Source organism: Hipposideros armiger, unplaced genomic scaffold, assembly GCF_001890085.2.
Source record: "Hipposideros armiger isolate ML-2016 unplaced genomic scaffold, ASM189008v1 scaffold_7, whole genome shotgun sequence".
NCBI lineage: Eukaryota > Metazoa > Chordata > Mammalia > Chiroptera > Hipposideridae > Hipposideros > Hipposideros armiger.
In genome coordinates, this window is record NW_017731357.1 from 8,368,378 (window position 1) to 8,392,877 (window position 24,500).

General features: G+C 39.4%; 1 protein-coding gene across 2 annotated transcripts in view; it reads left to right on the forward strand.

Moving 5' to 3' along the window:
• SRPX (sushi repeat containing protein X-linked) overlaps positions 1–24,500 on the forward strand; it is a 186,926-nt gene that overhangs the window by 55,510 nt on the left and 106,916 nt on the right. For both annotated transcript variants that reach the window (XM_019650206.1, XM_019650213.1), the window contains 3 exons: positions 43–189; positions 1,630–1,687; positions 3,158–3,220. In XM_019650206.1, coding sequence (XP_019505751.1) covers positions 43–189; positions 1,630–1,687; positions 3,158–3,220 — 268 coding nt within the window. The remainder of the gene's footprint in view (positions 1–42; positions 190–1,629; positions 1,688–3,157; positions 3,221–24,500) is intronic.

Genomic DNA, 24,500 nt, shown 5'->3' on the forward strand with positions numbered 1-24,500 from the left:
TTTTTTAATCTAACTCTTCCTTGATTATCAATTTTGTTACAGGATAACAGACTTTCAGATGATGAAGATTCAGAAGACAAGAATGAAGAAATTGGTGAATATCTGGAAGGTGGAAAGAAAGCTGTAAGAGAAAATGAAAATGTTTCTGCAGATAGCCACAGTGAAACCATTGACAACTCAGTTGAAAAGGTATTGACACCATTGAAAAGTTATGATGATATGTGCTTAAACCCTGAGATCCTGCCTAAGAGAAAGTATATGGGTTCCCTAGTCTCTGCAGAGAGCAGATTCCAACTTCCTGTGGGAGCAGAAATACCTCTATGAATAACTTTGTTCGGATCCTGTAGGAAAAGCTTTGGCAAATTTATGAAGGAGGCATTTGTTTCTAGCCTTCTTTCCACACTTGTTGGTAACATTCTTTTCCCTGCAGGAGTGGAAATCAACTGATATGGACCAGTATTGTATACTGTGGTGAAATTAACAATGAAGTTCAGCACTGGGTCCTTGAAATGATGAAATTACAAAGTTAGGAGCCCGGTACTGGTGGCAGAAATGGGATGTGTGCATGCCGACATACATGTGTGTACTTACATGTATAGGATGAAGCAGAAGTTGTCCACAGCAGTATTTGAGGGTGTGATCAGTTCTGCAGAGATGTAGTCTAGAAGGAAGTATTTATAGAAGGAATAGGAGGCGGTATCACTGAGGAAGAAAAAGGCATCCTGAAAGTGGAGCTAGGGATGCCAAAAACAACTCTTCCATGTGGCAGTTTTGCCTAACAGTCACTCTGCTAGATCATTCGTAGATTTGAAATCATTCGTTTGCTAACACTACCCTGGATTCATTTTAGAGGTATGGAATTCAGAAACCCAAACTGAATAACACTATTGATTCATTTTCCATTTTTGGACCTCTTGTGTGGAATACTGAGTTAGTTAATCATACCTTCTCGTTGATGAAACACTATCATTATTGGTCCGAGCAAGGCTCCTCTCCCTTTGTTTCAACTGGTCTCCTTTTAGCCCCATTCCGCTTCTCCCTAACATAAACAATCATTGAAACATGCTTGTCCTTTTATTTGAATGTGTCCTTTTAAAACATATATTGTTTTGTGGGCATGTATTTTTAATAAAAAAATTGATATTGTGCTATATATAGAGGTAATTCTCTTTCTCGATTCCTTCTTTTTCCTAGACTCCTTGCTGTCACTGAAAAAAAAGTGTTCTAGCAGTTATTGTTTATTTTAAGAGAGAGGGAAAGATTCTGTTTATAAGGAACATTTATGAGCTCTAGTTAGGGTGGTCCCTAAAATTCTTTACCATTGAATTAATTAAACTCCAATTTGGCATTGTAAAATACTGAGCTAATTCATATATTGATTAATGTTCTTAAATCTTCTTTTAGTAGAATTCTTGAATCATACAATTTTTTTGAATCATACAATTTTAAGCTAGGAGTGACATTAATAGTCACTCGGCAGCTAAGGCAAGAGCCCAGCAATGTGAAGTAATTGTCACATGTTTATGTCGTTAGCTAGAGGCTGACTCTGGAACCCTGCTTAAAAAACAAGACTAGGTTTTCTAGCACAGCACAAATATGTTTATTGTGTTGTTTCTCTATTGCTTACAGGACAAAAAAACCAACCGAATGGAACAGCCCACTTGTGAATGCACTGAAAATCCAAAAGGTATGAGCCCATTTGACTTCAAAAGAATACTTTTTTAAAAAGGGTAGATGCATAACAATATTCATATATATATATATATATATATATATATATATATATATATATGCCATTCTTGAGTAATTATAGCTTACACAGATGTATTCTATTTTATGGTTTTTACTCTCACATGACCCTCATAACAAGCTATGAAATATGTTACATAGGCTTATGTGTTCTCATTGACAACCACCATAGGTTCTGCACATAAAAATATTCACATTACTCCTAGCTGCTCATGTGTCAATGTCAAGTGGTTTAGGACAGCCTTCTTTACTACCTTTTTTTCCCCTTTTCAATCAGTAATATTAAGTTGAGCTTTTCCCCAAATTTCTATTTATATCTCTAGTGAGCACTACCAGACCCATTGCTGATGACCAGGCTAGCCTAGCGCCACAGCAGGCCATCTAGTTATTTCCCCCAAAACCCAGACCTGAGTCTTTGATCTTACATGGACATTTAAGAGGAATCCTTTCCCAAGCTTAGCTGTTGGTGTCAGAGAACAGGTGCCACAGGACAAAGGAGAATGTGATTGTCCATGATACCTACATTTTCTACACCCAAATCATCTGTGTTTTGGCTCTACTACTCTTATATTATGTTCCCACACCATCACATCACAGGGTGCCTTTTACTGTGTTTTCATTAAAAATAACTGTCATTGGGCTGGCAAACTGGCTCAGTTGGTTAAGAGCTCCCTCAAGAGTGTGAGCTCTGAGCAACAGCAGTCCAATGCCTGGCCCGAGCTGAGCTGCCAACAGGTGAAAGGATGTCTCAGCTAAAAAAAAATAAATAACTTGTCATAATAGTAGGTAGTTGATCTGAACTTAAGCAAAGAAGGTAGTTCCCTTAATATTTTTTCCTACTAGCTTCTATAGAAACAGTAGTAAGTTTTAGAATGTTTTAAGAAAAATGTTAAAATATTTATCACCTCTTAAGTATTCTTAACATATAGCCTAAAATGTTAAAAAGAACTTAAATGTAAGATTTAAGTCATTGATAATATAAATTAAAATAATGTATATGCTTCATGAGTATACTTTAAAGATCATTATTCAACAATATAACATATGGATTAACTTGGAATGCAAAAAATAACATGTCCATTTAAGTAAAAATAATTTAATTATAACTCGGTTAATTTTTTAAAAGGTAATTTATATTTTGCAGAAGTCTTCCCTAACATTTGCTATTACTTTTGTAGCTATATTTGGGTACTGGTCATCTAAACATTTACAGAATTGGTCAGGTCATTTTGAGCTTTTTGCTCAACTTTTCAGGAAATAGGCAGTGTAGACCTTGTCCACGACTCCAGTGGTATACTCTTTTAGTATTACCCCATAATTCAGAGTTGATAGAATTTCACTGAAAGCATCAGGGCTTTTCATTTTCTCATTAGTTAGAAAAAATTTTTCTAAATCTATTCTATTGTAGAAAGCGTGTATCATCGTGCAAAGTACAGTTCTTCAGAATGCCTGGAAGATGAATCCACACCAGGTAAAGACATTAAAGTATCAAAGAACGTAAGTGAAATAAACTTTTCATTTTAATGTTAAGACCAAAGTATTGAATTGTTCCTTCTACTTTTGATATGGTGATCCACATAATTTAACTCCCTTAATATGAGTTTTTATGGCCCAGAAACGTGAAGAATTTCAGATCATGTTTCACATTTTTAACGTGCATATTTATTTATTGGACTTTAGATTATGTGTCAGGTTGTTCTGCTAAAATTTAATAGTATATTTCTTTCAATCATCCCATCCATGCTGATTCATCATACAGTAAAAGATTCATAAAAGAAATTTATTACTTAAATTGTAAGAGTATAATAATCATGACAGCCTAGAAGAGAGTAAGGCAAAGCCACAAAATAGAGAGGATAAATGAAAAAATAAAGATAATTGTGCTCAGAAAACATTACAACATGCTACTTCAGTCTCTCAGATGACTAATACCTGGTTTGGAGTTGTTAGAAGTCTGATGAATACGTTTCTTCTCCTTGGAAGTAAGTTACTCTTTTCACTTGCAGAAGAACTTTCTTTAATCATGAGACTACATTTCAGGGTAGAAGAGGAAACGTGGAAGAAAAGAAAAATGAAAGGCCTTGTTAATTCTTACTTTTCAACCTTCAGGTCTCAGCTTAAATGTTATTTACAAATCGAGGACTTTTGTGACCAGCAGCACTTAATGTAAATTATTATATCTCACTATTATTCTCTCACATAATACCCTTTTATATCCTTCTTAATATTTATCACAATTTGCAATCACATAGTTATTTATATATTTGCTTCATGTCTCTATCTTCCCACTGGCCTTCAGCCCCATGGGGACAGAAATGATTTTCTGTTTTGCTTTCCAGTATATTCTTAGCACTTATCACAGTTCCTGGTACCTGGTAAATGCTCTGTAAATGTTTTTGGTTGACCTTGAATTGTAAGCTGTAAGTGAGTAAAAAAGAGGAAAGAATGATGGTGTAAACCTAGGAGCTGTTCTTAGAGTAGTAAACAGCCTGTCTTTTGCCATCTTTGCAAGTTTATGCCACTCTGAAATTCCTTTCAGCATTACTTCAGGAATTTCAAAAGTTATGTTGGCCCTGATCTCCACATTGTTATCTTTTACTAAAATTTACTTCATAATCATTTTTATGTTTATAAAAACTATCTTATAAATTTGGATTATTATACCCAAAAAGATAGTCGTGACCTGGCTCAAATGACTCTTTGGAATTGTCCTTAGAATTATAACCAATGTAAAATCAGCATTTGATCAAGGTTTAGGAACTTTTTAGATTCTCTGTCTAGGAGACCAGAATATTGAACAGATACTCTCCTACGCTTCATAGTGTCCCTGTGAATACCTTTTCTAATTTTAAGAGCTCAGGGAAAGACTCTGGGAAAGAAAATCAAATATGAGGGAGGAAGATGAAAAGTAAATGAGTCAGGAGACGTAAAAACCTAAGGAGAGAAAAGTGAAGTGAAACAGCAGAAAAAAATATTTGAAAACACACCCTCCAACCAAATGGAAATGCATATTCTAGAACACGTGGTCAAGTTTTAGGAATGTTTCAGGCTCTCCAGTCTTCATCATTGCCCATAGGTGGTAGGATTTGGATGCGCAAGACAGGAAATAGGGCTGAGCCAGGAAAGGGATGCCACCTGGGAGGCAGAGTGGCAGGCGCCTGTAGGAGCACACCAACCAAAGCCCCCGAGTGCCAGCACCAGTGGATGGGACAAAGGTGAGGATACACAGGGCTGCAAGTGCCAGGCCGAAGAATTCGATCTTAAACTTTGCTTCTGCTTAAATTTTCATTTATACCTAATGGAAAAATATATTTCAGCAAATACACTTTTTCTTGGGTAAAGGAAGGAAACAGAAGGTAATGAAAATTATATTTTAAAAATCAATCAGTAATCAGCATATTCCCTACTTAAGGAACATGCTGTTATTCTACATATTTTAAAAAGGAAATAGATGATTTGGGTGAGACTTTTTTCAGTCATTCCCACATGACTTTTTTTTTAATCTATAGTTTCTCTAACCTATTGACACCATCCAAGCCAAACAAATCAAACTTTTTAAAACTTGGAAAATAAATGTTGCATTAACTCATATCAAAATAAATGTGTATTTGAAATTTTGCACACCCCCCCCACCCACTTAATTAGACACTCCAAAGATAGTCTGACAAAAAGAAAAAGAAAGAATTGCGTTCTTGGTATCTACAGGACAGAATTCACCATTGAATTTTGTTTTGATGCTTTTAATATTTCAGATAGCCAGGTTAGGACCTATGATTTTAATTGGCAGCAGCAATCTTTTGGTAGGTAATTGTCATATCTGGAAATTACCAAATATTCCTTTTCCAAAGTGTAGTCAGTGCTCATTATTTGGACCCATAGTTAGCCACTGAGGAAACTGAATTATTGGCTTAATTTCCTTCCACCCCAGTAAGCTAAATGAAAAAAGCAATAAGCTTTTCACTTATTAAAAAGAATTTCTTTCCATCATGGAATTAGTTTATTTGTATGTTTATTTAGCATATGTTAATTGGGTATATCTTATGTGCCAGGCACAAGGCTAGAGGCTGCAGATACACAGGTTAAGGATCCAGTGCCTCCCTCAGAAACTAGCTGGAACATGGCAGATTCCCAGTTCCTGGGATAGTGCCCCATGCCAGTTCACAGTCAGTAGATTTCTTATGCATTGTCACTACCATAAATAAAAGAGTCTGAGAGGAGAATTTCTCCACCAAAACTATGCCTGTGGATTCTTGCCTTTCCTGGCAACTACCTTTCTCTGATGCTATGCTTTGTTCACCATTACAGCTATAGCTCTGCATGTTCACCTCAAATACACAGTCAGCTCTACCTTGTGAGGAAGATCAGAGGTAAATTATACCTACGGCCTCCTGTAATTCAGTTTTTCCCAGGCTTAAAACCCGAGATTGTCTCTTTCAGGCTCACCCAATAATTACCCCTCTGCTTTTCAAAAATAGCTTTGAGATATAATTTATATGTAATAAACTGCGCATACTTAAAGTATGTAATTTGATTAGTTTTGATATATGTATACACCTAGGAAACCATAATCACAATCAAGAGAGTGAACAGTGCCATCCATTAAAGGCAGAAGGTTCTTTGTGACTCTTTGTGATCCCTTTCTACACCCCCCAACCCCTGCCATCCTCAGTAAATCCTCACCTGCTTTCCATAATCATACATTATTTTGCAAGTTCTAGATTTTTATATAAATGAAATCCTACACTATGTACTCTCTGTTTTGGTTTGGCATCCTTTGTTCAGCATAATTCTTTTGAGATTCATCTAAGCATGTATCAATATTTCCTTTATTGCTGAATTGTATTCTATTTTGAGTTAATGTTGTCTATGGTGAAGGTAGGGATTGAAGTTCACTTTTATTAACATATGAATATCAATTGTTCTAGCACTATTTGTTAAAAAAAAGACTAGCCTTTCTCTACTGAATTGCCTTTGCATCTTTGTCACAAAGCAATTGACTTTATGTGTGGGCCTATTTCTGGACTCTGTATTCTGTTCCTTTTTTCAGTTTATCTTGTGCCAGTACCACACTGTTTTGATTACTGTAGCTTTATAATAAGTCTTTAAATCAACAAGTGTTAATTCTCCAACTTTGTTCTTTTCCAAACTTGATTTAGGTATTCTAGACCCCTTGTGTTTCATGTGAATTTTTAAAATCAGTTTGTCAATTACTGAAAAATAATGCCTGTCAGGATTTTTATTTGGATTGCTTTGACTATAGATGAATTTGGGAAGAATTCACATCTTTTTTTTTTTTTTAAGATTTTATTGGGGAATTGGGGGAGGGAACAGCGTTGGGGAATTGGGGAAGGGGAACAGACAAGTTGCTGTCGTTTTGTTCTTCAGTCTAGCTGTGGAGGACGTTGCTTCACTGGCACAAGTTGGCACCATCATTGCGCTCTTCCCGGGCGAGGCAATCAGTCACCAGCTTCTGGACGGCCGCTCACGGCGGCTGCTGGCCACTCATGCTGGCTGCTGGCTACACACGGTAGCCCATGGCAACCCACTGCAGCAGGGGCTGCAGCCTATGCCATCGCTGGTGACTCATGGCAGCCCAGCTCCAGGTTGAGCTCTTGTTCAGCATCTTAGCTATAGAGGGCAGTGTCACTGCCCTCATATGTGGGATCCGAACCGGAGCCCTCTGGCGTCCCAAGCCAGCTCTTAACCAACGCGCCACTCGGCTGGTCCAAGAATTCACATCTTAACAATATTAAGTTTCCTAACTCATGAAGATGATATTTCTCTTCATTTATTGATGTCTTCTTCAATTTCTCTTAGCAGTATTTCCTACTTTTCAGTGTATAGGTCTTGCACATATTTTGTCAGATTTATTTTCTGTTTTCTGTTTTTTTATTCACTAATTAACTGGTTAGAAGTTTATCAATTTTATTGATCTTTTCTTTCTTGTAAATATTTTATTGGGGAATCGGGGAAGGGAGGGGAACAGACAAGTTGCTGTCCTTTTGTTCTTCAGTCTAGTTGTCGAGGACGTTGCTTCACTGGCCCATGTTGGTATTATCATTGCGCTCTTCCCGGCTGAGGCAGTCGCTCGCTGGCCATTGGACGGCAGCTCACGGCAGCTCACGAAAGCTCATGCCCATTGCCAGCCAGCCCAACTGCAGCCTATGCCATCACTGGCGACTCACGGCAGCCCAGCTCCAGGTCAAGCTGTTGTTCACCACCTTAGCTGTAGAGGGCGCAGCATCACTGGCCCTCATGTGGTATTCGAACCAGGGCCCTGCTGCTTAGAGCTGGCATCCCAAGCCAACTACTAACCAACGCGCCACTCAGCTGACCCATTTAAATTTTTTTTGGGGGGGAACAATGTGTTTTTCCAGGACCCATCAACTCCAAGTCAAGTAGTTGTTTCAGTCTAGTTGTGGAGGGCACAGCTCAGTGGCTCATGTGGGAATCGAACCGGCAACCTTGGTGTTATGAGCACTGCACCCTGTGCTCTAACCACTGGAGTCAATTGACTGTCCCTATAGCCTTTGTTTTAAAGTCTATTTTATCGTGTACAAATATTGCTACCACAGCTTTTTTTTTTGGTTTTCATTTTTATGAAATATCTTTTTCCCATCTCATAACTTTCAGTCTTCATGTCTCTTTCAATCTGAAATGAGTTATCTTGTAGGCAGCATATATAAGGGTCTTGTTTTCTTATCCATTCAGCTACCCTATGTCTTTTGATTAGAGCATTTAATTCATTTGCGTTTAAAGTAATTGATAGATAGATATTTAGTTATTAACATTTTATTCATTTTTTTTCACCTTAAAGAAGTCCCTCCTACATTTCTTATAATGCTGGTTTGGTGGCAATGAACTCCTTTAGCTTTTTCTTGTCTGGGAAGCTCTTTATCTGTCCTTCGATCCTAAATGATAGCTTTGCTGGATAGAGTAATCTTGGTTGTAGGTCCTTGCTTTTCATCACTTCAAATGTTTTCTGCCAATCCCTTCTGGCCTACACAGTTTCTGTTGAGAAATCAGGTGACAGCCTTATGGGGGCTCCCTTGTAGTTAACTGATTTTCTCTTGCTTCTTTTAAGTTTCTGTCTTTGTCTTTAACCTTTGGCTTCTTAATTATGATGTGTCCTGGTGTTGGCCTGTTTGGGTTCATCTTGTTTGGGACTCTCTGCACTTCCTGGGCTTGTATGTCTATTTCCTTCACCAGGTTAGGGAAGTTGTCTGTCATTATTTCTTCAAATAATTTTATAATTCCTTGCTCTCTCTCTTCTTCTGTTACCCCTATGATGCAAATGTCGGTATGCTTGATGTTGTCCCAGAGGCCCCTTAAACTCTCCTCATTTTTTTTTGGTTTCTTTTTTCTTTCTGAATTACTTTATCTTCTAAATCACTGATTCGATCCTGTGTTTCATCTAATCTACTGTTGATATCCTCTAATGTATTCTTCATTTCTTTTTAATGTTTCCTAGCTCCATTTTTCTGTTTCCTATCTCTTTGTTGAAATTCTTCCTGAGATCACTGAGAATCCCTGTAACCAGTGTTTTGAACTCTGCATCTGGTAGATTGCCTGTCTCCATTTTGTTTAGTTCTATTTCTGAAGCTTTGTTCTGTTCTTTTATTTGGGACATGTTTCTTTGTCTCCCCATTTTGGCTGCCTCCCTGTGTTTGTTTCTATGTATTAGGTGGAGCTGTTATGCCTCCCAGTCTTAGGAGAGTGGCCTTATGTAATAGGTGTCCTTTGATGCCCGGTGGCACAGCCTCCCTGGTCACCTGAGCCGGGTGCTCCAGGTATGTCCTTTGTGTGGTTGTGTGTGCCCTCCTGTTGTAGTTGAGACATGGTTGCTGTTACATGTCAGTGGGAAAAATTGACCCTCGGGCTGACTGGTTGTGAGGACTGGCTGTGACTACAGTGGAGGAGCTGTTGTGCAGGGGCAAACCCTATGGAGCAAGATTCACTTTAGCTGGGCTCTGTTGTCTGTCCAGCCTGCCCTTTAGGTGTGTCGTCCTTGCAGGTGGCTGGATGATGCTCTGGCTTGGTCCGAAGCTAGCCACTAGGCATGCCAGCCCCAGGGTTTCCAGGGAGGGGCCACTTTGTAGGCCAATTTCAGTTGCAGACTGTGCCCTTCCCAGAGCCACCTGGCATGAGCCACAAAGTAATCCGCGTATGGCTGCCACCCATGCTGGGCTTGGAGGTGCCTTGAGAGACCAAGCCATGACCTGAGGCAATCTGTCACTATTGAAGGGCTTAGGGCAGCTCAGCAAGAGGTACCGGACATGAGCAAGGCTAATGCTGCTTGTTTGGGGATTGTGAACCTTTGAAAGACTTTAGGAAAGTCTGCAGCATCAGCTAAAACAGGCCATTTATATGGGAAAGCCACTGGAAGCGGCTTGGGTATGCCAGAAATTTGGGTGGGATGGGGTTCCAGGGAATCACCAGGATGGAGTAAAGGATCTATGTTAGTCAGGTTGTTGGAGACTCAGATATGGCAGCGGCCTGCTTCGGGAGCGGGGAGGGCTCAACAAAGAAACAAGGCCTTCTACCAGCTTCTCTGTCTAGGAGAAAGCTGTCCCTCCAGCCCGCCCTGAAGCCAGACAATTCATTTCTTCCCCATTTGTCCCTGGTGTTTTCGGGCTGCTTCCCCAGCCCTGGAGCTCAGAGCAAGTGAGTCAGTCAGCCAGTATGTCCATGCATGGGTTCTTTAAGAGGAATGCCTGGGACTCCAGCCACCCTCGTCTCACTCATCCACAATCTCCACTGGTTTTTGCAGCCAAATGTTATGGGGACTTTCTCCCCAGCAGTTGAACCCTGGGCTGGGGAACCTGGTGTGGGGCTGGGACCCCTCGCTCCTCCAGGGCTTATCACCGCAGCCGAGTCATCTCTTCCGATTTTAAATGGTCACATGCAGGTGTGGGACCAGCCCATTCTGCATCTCTGCCCCACATAGCAGTCTCAAGGTAGCTTCTTCTGTGTGTCCTTAGTTGTAGGACTTTGGTTCAGCTAGACTTCAGACAATTCTCAATGATGCTTGTTCTATAGTTTAGTTGTAATTTTGATGTGGTCATGAGAGGATGCAAGCATACCCTTTACCTACTCCACCATCTTGACTGGAAATGGATCTTTTTTTTTTCATTCTTTTACTTTTACTTGTGTTTTAGATGTGTCTTTTGTAAATGGTGTATAGGCTGGATGTTGTCTTCAGAATTTTTAACATGCATACCTAAAATCTAAAGCTAATCAATGTTTCTAACTTTTCCCCAGGATCTTAGAAGTGTTTTCTCTCCTATCACCCCTTTCTTCCCATTTTACAGGTTAATGTATCCAGAGTTTTAATTTTTATAACCTCACAAATTAAATGCTATTATTATTTGTTATACCACTTTCTTTACTCATCATTCCTTTTTACATCTCAGATGTCCTTTCTGGGACCCTTTTTCTTCCTCCTGAAGAACCCTTTTGGAAGGTTCTGTCATAGATTTCTTTTGTAGTTAATTTTTTCAGTTTCTGTTCACTTGAAGATGATAGTATGGGTTGTTGTTGAAGGTTAAACCCTGTAAGATCTTGTTTTAGGGAGGAGTCATGATTGTCATTGTAAAAGAAAAAAGGCTAATGGATGCTAAGAATGTGCATATGATGCCCCATAAAGATGTGATGCAATAATATTAAGACGTGTTGAAAATTATACCCCCGAAATACTATTAAGTGAATATTTCACTTACTGAAATGAATTCTTTGTGGGGTTTTTTCTAGGTTTTCCTCTTTAAGCAACTGTCATTGATAAATCCAAAAGTTATGAAGAAGAAGAATGAACCACTCTCAGAAAAAAAAACAATGGGAGATGAAATAGCTTTTAAAAACAGCAAAGATGACCACATGGGGCAAAAACATCAAGCTACTTCACCCCTAAATACAGCAAAAATATCAAGAACTTGTACAATACTTTAAATAAATATTATGTGGTCACCAAGTACAGTGTAATTTATCTTTGAAAAACATAACTTCTGAAGAAATATTTCTGGTAACAAACTTAAAAATATAAGTTAATATTATGTTTTATTTGCTTTGAATAGTATGACCAGTTTTGATATTTATTTATGCTAATGTTTTTGACAAGCAATTTAAAAATATGTGTTTCAAACTGTTTTTCAATTGTTGTGGCCTTAACTGTTCAGTGTTGCATAAAGAGTATATTTTCATATGTGAAGTTTGAATTAAGATATTTCATAGTTTTTACAAAACAGTTTTACTTCTTATAATTTCATAAGGCCATTATTTACAATCTTATGACACTGTAACAGTTTTTCATGTATTTGCAATTTTTAAAAACTGAGTCAAAATTGTTTTCAAACAGCATATTTTAATAAACTGTATCTGGTCAGTTCCACCATTTAAATGAATGAATATAAGTGAAATTTGTAGGTACTTGGAGTTATTAGTTGACAAAACGGGCAAAAACGTGTCTAATTTAAAAATATTAAAAGACATAAAATGCATTTACCTCTGAGTAAAGGAAATATCAGCAAAACTGTGTAAACAGTACATCTTTATTGAGAAACTGTTGAAAGTTCTTTGCTTCCTGCTCCTTCCTTCAGGGAGGTGATTTGGCATAAAGACATTGCAGATTATGTGGTGTGATGTGGGGTATTTGACCTTGCCACAGATCTCCACCTCAGGAGAACCAAACATAGGCAGGCTTGCCATTTCAACAGCAGTAACCAAGGTTGGCTCCATCACACAGTGGTCTGCCACAGGAATAAAAAGGGAAAAGCTGTTAAGTATCCTCTGACAGAGACATTGTTTCCCTAGCTCACAGATTATGCTTATTTAACGGAGCAAACTACCTTCATTTTCCCCATTCTAGCTTGTGAACATTTTCTTCTTCAATCACAGTGACCACTGCCCCATTTCAAAAAAGGAAAGAAATTCTGTCTTTGTGTTTCATACACACAGGTTGTGAGGATGTTAGTCTAGAGTAGATGTGATTTTGAATTCTTACAAAATAGCCTTCTATGTAAATATTACATTTAGTAGAATTCTAATTTTATTAAAGGTAAATGTAAAAATGTTTTGCTATTGCCACTATAGTATTAGTACAGTATTGCAAAAACACCTTGCCAAAATATAAACTGTAGTAGCCAAGTAGAAATAAAGTTCACAGATAGTACTTAGATACGCCAGTTGTGGTAGGCAGGATTCTAAGATGGCCCCCAAGATTCCCATCTGCTGGTGTGCTTGCCCTGAATAATGCCCTCCCCTTGAGTGTGGGTGGGTTCAGTTAATGTGAAACATCACTCCGGTGCTTAGGTTATTTATATGGAAAAGGTGAAAGGTTTTGCAGATGTATTTCGGTTGTCAGAAAAGTCATGACGCATTTTTGCAACGAAAAACATAGTAAAAAATAAGTCATGACTTTACTGACAACCCAATAATTAAAATTCCTGATCAGTTAACTTTAAGCAAAAGGGAAATAACCATAGGCGAGCCTGACCTAATCAGGTGAGCCCTTTCAAAGAAGCTCTAAAAAGCAGAGACGGAAGAAGTCAGAACTATTCAAAGAACTAGAGATGCTCTCCTATTGGTCTTAAAGAAGCAAAGTGCCACATTATGGAGAGCGCCAAATGCCAGGGAAAGGTGAGAAGCGTCTAGGATTCGAGGGCCTCCATCCTACAACTGTAAGGCACTGAATCCTGCCAACAATCAGTGAGCCTGGAAAAGGAACCCAATCCTCAGATTAGACCACAGCCCTGGCTGATACCTTGATTATAGTCTTGTGTGAGGCACCGAGCAGAGGACCCAGTTAAGCAGTGCCCGGGCTCCTGCCATGAAAACTACGAGATAATAAGTATATATAGTTTTGATCCACTAAGTTTATGGTAGTTGTCATGCAGCAATAGAAACTAATACCAGTTTTATTCTGGGGAAGGGCCTGTCTGTGTGGTGGCTTCCTTCATCAAAGACAGCAAGGGAGCGAGTCAGTAGAGTCTGCTAACAAGTCCAAAATCAAGGTGTTGGCAGGGCTGTGCTCCCTCTGAAGGCACTAAGTATGTTGCATGCCTCTCTCCTAGCTTCTGTTAGCCTCAAGCATTCCTTGGCTTCTAGATACACGATTCATCACTCCAATCCTGTGTCCTCACATATCATTCTACTTATATTTCTTCACATCGTCTTCCTTCTGTGTGTGTCTATCTCCATTTCCAAATGTTCTCTTTTTGAACATACACACCAGTCATATTGGATTAGAAACCACTGTAATGACCTCATTTTAACTTGATTATCTCATTAAAGACCCCATTTTCAAATAATATTATCATTCTGGGATACTAGGGGTTAGGACTTGAACATATTTTATAAGGGAGACACAATTCAACCCCTAATAGTGCTTCAGTAAGAATATAAGAGACTAGAAACTATAAACAATTGATATTTTTTGTGTCATCTGTTGCTCTCAAACTGAAGTACTATTATAGGTAGAATCATTTTTAGCACTTCAATGCAAAGTAAAGAATGGGATAAGGGATATTCCATGTGTGCATTCTTCTTGGAGTACCTTTGAATGTCCATCCCATTGACCACATCCAAATTATCATACTCGTATGTGCTAATACATACGGTGCACATGTTATGGCTATGGATAATTTTATATATTGTAAAATTTTTATAAGATGCAACTCCATGATTTTTTAATATGTCCTTAAAACTTCGTTTGGATAACAGAAATTGGTAAGGCTCTGCTACACCTAGGTTACAAAAAGGAGGTGATTTTATTATAAACTTCCTTAACCAGTTTCACCTTACACCATCATGGCTCTACAGGCCTACCCCAAAAAACCTGCATGTTTTTTTGTGGGGTTTTTTATTTATTTTTTTATTTTTATTTTTTATTTTTAGCTGAACCATCCTGCCACCTGTTGGCAGCTCAGCGGCAGCTCAGCTCAGGCTGAGAATCGAACTGCTGTTGCTCAGAGCTCAAACTCTTGAGTGAGCTCTTAACCAACTGAGCCACTCAACCAGCCCCCTAATGCATGTTTTAAAGTAACAAATAGAATCGGCCAAATTAGCTGTGAAAATGTGTTAAATACAAACTCTGATTTAATAACAGCCTCTTGAACACACACACATGTACACACACACATACACACATACATGTGCATACATTCTAGTGAAAATCATCCCAGATCCAGAATTGAGTCTGATAAACCACAGTTGCACTTGCTGGAACACCTTGGCTTCATTTACCCAAAAAGAAGTCTTCACTGAACACACAGGGCAGAATTTAGAAGAGGTGTTTTTTTTTTGAAGTAGAATGTTTTTGCTTTCTCTGTGATTATTTACAGAATGTAAGTATTATTTTTCTAGAAATCCTATGTTGATGAGACAAATATGTAGAAGTGGTAATAATTTTTGTTAATGAGGTATGTATTGATCCAGACACTTTATTGAATGGCAAGCATTCAGCAAGATAGACTGCAGACTTGGTTTTCCCCATCCTGGACACCAGAATCTTTTTTTTTCATTTGTTTCAGGTGTACAAAGCAATGTAATAGTTAGACATTTACACCCCTCACAAAGTGATAATCCCCCCCAATCTACTACCCCTCTGACATCTTATATAGCTGTTACAATTCCATTGACTATAATCCCTATGCTGTACACACACACACACACACACACACACACACACACACACGCGCGCGCGCGGTGGTGCCAAAAAAATGTATACACATTTTAAGAAAGGAAACTATTAAACTTGTAATACTAAATATATACCGATAACAAAAGATGAATACAAGTCATGTTTGACTTCTGCAAATACAAGTGGTGCTCAAAGTGGTTACCATCAGCGTCCAGATACTTCTGATGACGGCGAACTACTACTTGAGCAACGTTGACTAAAGTGTCCACTTGTATACATTTTTTGGTACCCCTGGTATATATATTTAATTATAGTAGGCATTCAATATTATTCTACTTCAACCTCAGGTGTACATTACATTGGTCAGGCATCTACACAGTCTATGAACTGGTCTCCCTAATAAGTCCAGTACCCATCTGGCACCCTACATGACCTTTACAACATTATCGATTATAGTCCCCATACGTATTTCATATCCCCGCGACTATATTGTGACTACTAATTTGTAGTTTCTGATCCTTTTACCTTCCCCATGGACACCAGAATCTTGCGTACAAACAACAGGCAGAGACACATAACACATGGAAGAAGCATTTCATCCAGAACTTTATGAAGACAAGCTAAAAATTTATGGAGAATCAACATGTATATATTTTATTATAAAGTTAAAACATGATTATGTATAACATTAATATTTAATAAGCATTTATACACCACACACTGTTCTAAGTGCTTTCTCTTTATTAACTCAATATCTTCACAACAAGCCTATGAGAAAATTTTATTATCCCCATTTTCAGATGTAGAAGTGAGTCACAGAGAAGATAACTTGCATAAGAACACGCAGATTGTGAATAGATTTCTGACTTTCTAAAACCTGTGCTTTTAACCACTATGCTTTAAATTGTATAGAGCACTGTAATGAATTTCCTACATTCATTTCCATTTTTCCTCTCTGAGGAACTAATGAGTACGCTTAGCCAGGTGTGGCTAAGAAAATGGGCTTCATTTGGATCTTGTTTTGCTTTCCTTTTACTCAGGTGCTATTGCTATGTCCTCTTCTGTGTGTCGCATGCCATCTGCATTGAGATCTGTTTTAAGTGATGCTACCTTTGTACTGTGTCAACTTAGCTAACCCAGAACTGTGTCCCAGGATTGCCTTGTGTGGCTCTGGTTTCGGGTTGGCCACAAGAGATTTGAAAAGGTAAAAATTAAGTAGTCACTGTTATCTGAAGATCAGCGGAAGGTACCTGGTAATCCTGGAGAGTGCACACATTGCTGTGGACATGCTGGCTTACCTTGTTAGCAGGGGACAGCATCTGGGCCCACAGATTCTTATCCTTGTGGGCTCCTGTTTGCCCTTGTGGGCTTCTGTTTGTCCTTGCTCTCTCCCTCTTCACGTTCAGCTCTGCTTTTCTGACTGCTAGCCCTGCTACCTACAGTGACGTCAGGCACATCATCATATGCAGAGACAACAGCTCTTTACACAGTCTCACCAGCAATGACAATTGCCTAAGGTCTAATCCTTATCATTAATTCCAAATTCCATGTCACATATTCAATGCGAATCAACAAGGTGGGTTTTGCAGGTGGCTCTGATCCACATAGCACTCAGGGACACTGGCCAATGGACAGCCTGACATCTCGACACATGGGCTTTATGATTGCTGAGAGAGAAGAAAAAGAGGAACTGGATAACTCTGAAATGCTTTGGCTCAAAAATGACAAATATTACTTCCTCAAGCCCTTTGGCTACATGACTCCGTTTAACTATAAAGGGGACATGGGAATGTGGAGGAATATATTCAATGAGCAGTATATGTCTGCCACAGTCCACACGTCTGTTCACCAAATACCCCTTTGTACAACTTCCCTGTAGTAGATGCTGTTGTTGCTCCACCTTGATGCCTTTCTTCAAGAAGGTGCACGTATCCCCAACTGCTCCCTCTTCAGGAAAGTTGCCCTTGGCCAAAGGGAAGCCTTTCTGAACAGAAGGTGATGCCTCTATCCCTGGGGGGTGGACCTCAGCCAATGACTGAATGACATAGAGTTCCAAAGGCGAACCTCCCTTCCTTCAGGATGGGACTAACTCTAGTGCTCCAGAGCTACTCCACAGTATCAGAATGAATTTATTCTATACCCAATACCACACTTTTGCTTAGATTTTCTTCCTGCTCTGCTTTCCTTCCCTAAATTTCTTTTTCCTGAAAACTGCCCCCAACAAATCACTTGAACAAGAATCTTAGACTCTACTTCTAGGAAATCTGTTCTAAAACACTCCCACACATAGAACACCCTCCACCCTTCTCCAAGGGAGACCACCAAAGTCCCATCTAATCAATGAATCTAGCTCACAATCCTGCATCTCTGGGTGATGCATGGTAATCATATCAGGAGCAGTTCTTCTTGGTCTAGAACAGGGGTCAGCAAACAGCGGCTCTCAAGCCACATGCGGCTCTTTGGGTAAGTACATGTGGCTCTTAAGTAAAATTGAAAATGAAAATAAAACTATCATCATAGTTTCACTTATAAAACATTTAAAGGATACTATTCACATAATGGTGATTTTATTTGTTTTATGGCTGTCAAATAATTTTTAAATTGCTGTGAGGGACAGGATTGGCTCTTCCGTCTCAAAAGTTTGCCAACCCCTCGTCTAGAAGACTAACAAAAAAAGACAAATTACTAACAATTGTCACCCAAATACACTTTACTTTATAAATAAATAAATAAATAAATAAATAATAAAAGACAAATGATCTGGCCTGCCCTCCAACAAACACTTAATGTATGATGGCAAAAATAAACACTCCTATTTGGAAAGGGGAAGAAGGGAGACACACAGATGTTACCGGAATGTAACAGTGTTAAAACCCTGCTCTGCACGTCATTGCCGTCCCCCTATGCAAAGAGTGAAGGACATTCTGAATCAGGTCCTGATTTTCTCTCTGGGAGGAACTCCACTGTCCACTTTGTTTTATGGTTCCTGGATCCGCCTTCTGATGCTTCTGCCTTTTCTATTATGTTCCTTGCCATATCTGAAATAGTTATTGAAGAACATGTATGCCCTCCTTGAGTCAATATAGTTTTGTCAGCTACCCTTAGAAGATTGGGGATTAAAATTAAAATTAGAAGATTGGTTTTTAATCTTGAATAGTCAAAGGCTTGTTTTGCTTTTGCTTGTGGCTTCTCTAGCAGTACAAGTCTCTTAAAAAACTTATTAGACTTATCAGTGCATGAATGGATAAATAAATGAAGTATTATTCGGCCATAAAAAGGAATGAAGTAGAGACACATGCTACAATGTGGGTGAACCTTAAAAGCACTACAAGGTTTGACAATTAAGTTCACAAACCCATCCTAGAAAAAGTGCTACATAGCTCACTGCTGAATATCACTACAGTCACCTTCGAAGTACTCCCCTTGGGAAGCTATGCACCGATTCCAGTGCCTAGTCCACCCTTCAAAGCAATTTTGGAACTCTTTCTGGAATGGCCATCAGAGTTGTTGTTGTATTACCCTTGATGTCCTCAATGTCATCAAATGTATTCCTTTCAATATTTCCTTGATCTTTGGATAAAGAAGGAAGTCATTGGGGGCCAGATCAGGTGAGTAGGGAGGGTGTTCCAATACAGTGATTTGTTTACTGGCTAAAAACTCCCTCACGGACAGTGCCGTGTGAGCTGGTGCATTGTCGTGATGCAAGAGCCATGACTTGTTGGCGAAAAGTTCAGGTCATCTAACTTTTTCATGCAGCCTTTTCAGCACTTCCAAATAGTAAACTTGGTTAACTCTTTATCCAGTTGGTACAAATTCATAATAAATAATCCCTCTGATATAAAAAAAAGGTTAGCAACATCATTGCAACAAGTTCACGAACTTAATTGTCCGAACTCATATGCTAAGTGGCAGAAGTTAGATACAAAAGGTCACAGATTATATAATTCTATTTTTATGAAATATCCAGAATAGGCAAATCCATAGACATAGATTAGTGGTTTCTACAGACTGGGAGGAGGAGAGAATGGGAAAGGATTGCTAACTGGAGTGATGAAAAGTTTCTGGAATTATCTAGTTGGAGTGAAGGTTGTACAACTTTGTGAACATACTAAACACTACTGAACTATACATTAAAAATAAAAATAAAAATGTACTAGATTTCTTAATATATGACTGTAGTCAATTCCGTGTAGCAATCACACCCACAGTTCTTTTTGGGACATAGTTAACAGATCTGGCACATTTTTTGCTATTTTCTAAATCCCATATGTGTCTCCTGATTTAATGGTGATGGAATCTAAAAGATGCCAGGGAAGACCATAATCTTAATCAGATATTTTCCCTGAGTAATACAAGTGAGTAATTTTATTAAGGTCTACACCCTTAATCTCATCTTTGAAAAATAGATTTATTGAGCTATAATTGAAATGTAATAAACTGTACATATTTTAAAATATATAATTTTACAACTGTACTATATATACATACATGCATATATATACATATACATATATACCAGGGGTGCCCAAAAATGTACATATATGACTTGTATTCATCTTTTGTTATCAGTATATATTGAGTATTACAATTTTAATAGTTTTTTACCTTTCTTAAAATGTTATACATTTTTTTGGCTCTCTCTCTTTCTGATATGACACACTCAATATATCTATCACCCCTTTGTAACCCCTCTTTTCCACTCCTTCCATCCCCTCTCCCAGGCAATCACTGATATGTTTTCTGTCACTATAGTTTGAGTTTTCTAGAATTCACATAAATGAAATAATACATTATGTACTTTTTCATCTGGCTGAATTAACTCAGCATAATTATTCAGAGTGGGATGGCTGGGTCATATGGTAAGTGTATGGTTAACTTTCCAAGAAATTTCCAAACTATTTTGCAAAGTAACTGGTTATGCCATTTTACATTCTCATCAGCAGTATAGAAGAAGACTTCCACTTTCTCCAGATTTTTAACTATACGTGTTGGCTCTTGAATGCTAAAACCTAGGAGTGATGCATCATACTTCTCATAGCCAGAACCAGCCACATGGTTCTACGTAATTGCAAGAATGCCTGGAAATGTAGGGGAGCACATAGATATTTGGTGGTCAGTTGTCACGTCCTGCGTGGCAAGGGCAAATGGGACACGAGAGGGGCGACGCAGATTGAATAAAGAGACAGAGACAGAAGTAAGATTTAAGTGCGAGACCAAGGGACTTAGCCTTCAGAGAGTCAGACTGAGCCACTGAATCGGGTCGACGCTTGGTTTTTATTGAGAACTTTCAAAGAAGTAAAACTGCTGTCAATCAAATTAGCATCCGTTTGAGGTCTGTGCCTCAAAGCCTTTTCCATTAACCTATCCATTATGTTCCAGCATATGCTATGCCGTCACATATCCACCACATAGCCCCAGGATACCTTGTTACTGTGTCCTCCCAGAGGAGATTAACTGTTAGCATTCCAACAGGTCCCAATACACCTTGAGACACTCCCCAGAGGGAGTCTTATGGGCCTCTGGTCATACCGAGGCACTCCCTCAGAGAGATTACTGCCTCCGGTCATACCGAGGTTTTTCTCTCATAGCTAATGGGATTAGAGGCTAAATGCAGGGGGACGTGTTTATAGAATTCGGCTGTCAGGCAACAGTCAGTAAATGTTTGTGTCATAGGGTCTTTCAGAAAATTTCTAGAAAACGGTGTCTACATGAGTAGTTGCTCAAAGTTGACTTTAAAGTCCTGAGATGTAGCCATGATATTACTAGGCAGGTTCGTCCCCTCTAACACTGCATAAAGCCCATTGCTTTTATCACACAACTCAGGAAATGAGATCACATGCTCTGTGCTGTGGCTCTGTTCTCTGTTCAGTGGAAACTCAGTTTTCTCCTCCTTATGACTTCTGCTCCACACTGGTGAAGGAGAGGATTTATCCAAGTTAGGCTTGGACAGGAAAAATCATTTCTAGATTGGATCCAAGATGAAAATGGTCCCTGAGCCTCATGGAAACACAAATACTATGACTCTTCCTGTCTTGCACTATAAATATTCCAGTGTCTGCAGCAGCTTCTCTTGGCTGCAGAACTGTTTAAATAGTTCATGTCCACCAATATTTGAACTACAAAAACCCACAGTTTGAATTTTATTAATATTTGTATATTCACCTTAATTTCTTAGGCATATCAGATAAGTTTGATCATAAATTAAGAACTAACTTATTGGGGGCTGGCCAAGTGGTGCGTTGGTTGGGAGTTGGCTTGGGACACCGGCTCTGAACATCAGGGCTCCGGTTCGGATTCCACATGAGGGCCAATGACACTGCGCCCTCTACAGCTAAGATGGTGAACAACAGCTCGACCTGGAGCTGGGCTGCGGTGAGTCACTGGCAATGGCGTAGACTGCAGTGGGGCTGGCCAGCAGCTGGCGTCCAATGGCCGGCGAACAACTGCCTTACCCAGGACGAGCACAATGATGGTGCCAATATGGGCCAGTGAGGTGACGTCCTCCACAACTAGACTGAAGAACAAAAGGGACAGCAGCTTGCCTGTTCCCCTTCCCCAATTCCCCAACGCTGTTCCCCTCCCCCAATTCCTCAATAAAATCTTTAAAAAAAAAGAACTAACTTATTGGAAACTATATCATTCAGGCACATGCCAAGATGCTGCAACAGAGGCCCACTATTCAGTGACTTATTCAAGGTATATGTTTCTCTCTCAGATCACGATTTAAACAATGCGCAGCCCAAGGCGAGTAAAGCTGCTCTGTGATCCTCAGCATGGGGCTTCCATTACATGGCTCATGATGGCTTGAGTCCAGTTCTCATAATCTCCCAGCGAAGATTAAAGGGAAAGGCTCAGGAGAGCACATGAACCTTCCATTGTAGGGGGACAAATTGGAAATAGCATATATTACTTCTGCTCACATCCAATGACCACAACTTAGTCTCCTGACCACACCAAATTGCAAGAGAGGCTGAAATATCACCCTGAGCTGGGAATCCGAGTGCCTAGCTCAAGTTCACAAGCTCTGTTGTTAGAGAGAAAGACTGAATATTTGTGGAAAGTGAGCTGGATTTCAGGAGTGCAAAATATTGGCAGGAAGGCAGAAGAAAAAGATTTGGAAAGAAGGAAAATGAGGGCAGCTTTGAGCAGGGGCGGGGGAGCGCACAGGGAAGTGGGCACTACAGGAACAGTCTAAGGTGCTGCTATTGGTTTTTTAAAAAATCCTAGTATTTTGTCATTTTTCTGTCACTTGTTCTAGATTCGAGGTCCAAATGACCAAGGAAGGGTGCCTGCCTTAACTGTGCTGGGAAAATGAGAAAGAATCAGATGGATGTTACCTCCTAAAACCCCTTGGGTGTCCAGAGATGGGGAGGAAGCCATTTGAATTTTTCATACCATCAGATTTTTCACAATAGGGAGAAGTAGTTCCCCAGAAATAAATTGGGGTTCCACTCAGAAGGGGTACCGGGCTATCACAAAACACATATCTACCATATCAATAACTTAAACTATTTGCCAGAATATTGGTCCCATCTAATTTATTTGGCCATTCCAAAAATAAGGTCGTGGCTACTATAAAAAAGATGTCATCCTCATGCCCCATTATGCTGTCAGGATCTAGGTTTTATGGATGATATCTTTGTATTTTCTTGTACCTATGCCTTGTTCCCCATTCTTTATATGTTTTCCAAGCCTTATTATCTGTTGCCTGAACGACCCCTTCTTGGCTAAGATGCTGGAGATGGAAGTAAGAAAAAACTCTAGGGAGTCTGGGAAAGCTTCCCTAAAACGTCTTTTAACATAAGATCTGAAACTAAGAATTTGTTACCTAGAATAACTAGGAGGAAAAACAAGCAGAAGGAAGAGTATGTGTAAGGATCCTGAGACAGAAAGTAACAGAGCACAGACAAAAAGAAGGTCATTGTGACTGCAGTACAGAGAGTGATGGGAAGGGTGGTGAGAGTTGAGGCTGGATAGATAGACATGGTGCAAATCAACAGAACCTTGTATACTGTGCTCAAAATCTTTTTCCTTCATCTACCTGCAATCAAGCGAAGGGTTTTAAGCTGGTGAGTGACAGCTCGCTCTGGCTGCAGCAAGTGATGAGTATACTGGGGTTTCAGGAGAGACAGGAGTAGATGCAGAACACAGCTTAGAAAGTGTTTGATAGGAATCCAGTGGGTGGAATGAAGATGGAGCAACGTGGCAGAAGTGAAGCAGCATAAAGAGGAAAATCAACTAGACGTAGGGATGGTCTGGGTAGAATGGAAGGAGTCAAGGATGAATAGTGGTGCCAGTTATGGAGACAAAAAATGTTAGCGTATAATTAGGTTGCAGCTTAGAGGTCCTGAATCTACTCAATATATGTGGAGTTGGAGATGCATTTGAACAATCAATAGAAGTTATGTAGCAGGGTTAAGAACACACGGGAGAGCCTAAAGATACAGATTTATGAGTTCTCAGTGTTTAGCTGGTAATTACAACTCTGTGTGAATGAGGTCACCTAGGGAGAGAATATAGAGATTCTCATGGAATTCAACATTTAATGGTTGCCTGGAGACTGATGGATGGTCAAAGAAACTAAGCAACATTCAGAGAGGTTGAGGGCATGATAGTTTGGTATCCTGGAAGGTAAAGATTATTAGTGTTGGGGGTGAGCGGTTAGCTCAGTTGGTTAGAGTGTGGTGCTGATAACACCAAGGTTGCCAGTTCAATCCCCACATGGGCCACTGTGAGCTGTGCCCTCCCTAAAAGAGTCAACTATGCCATTGTAGCATGAAAGCAATGTGTAGCCAATGACCATGGCTGTTCCCCAATATATAAATAAATAAATAAATAAATAAATAAATAAATAAATAAATAAACAACCCCCCCGCCCGATTATTAGTGTTACTAGAAGTGACAAGAAGTCATTAGCGTTGAGTGCTTCTGAGAAGTGTATAAAGATGAGGACTGAATCATGTTTATTGGTGCAAATGACATGCAGGTTATGACAGCAAGAATTATTTGAGCATCGCCCTGCTGCAGTGGGTTGCCATAAGCTACCGTGTGTGTAGCCGGCAGCCAGCGTGAGCGGCCGTCCAGAAGCCAGTGACTGATCTGCCTCACCTGGGAAGAG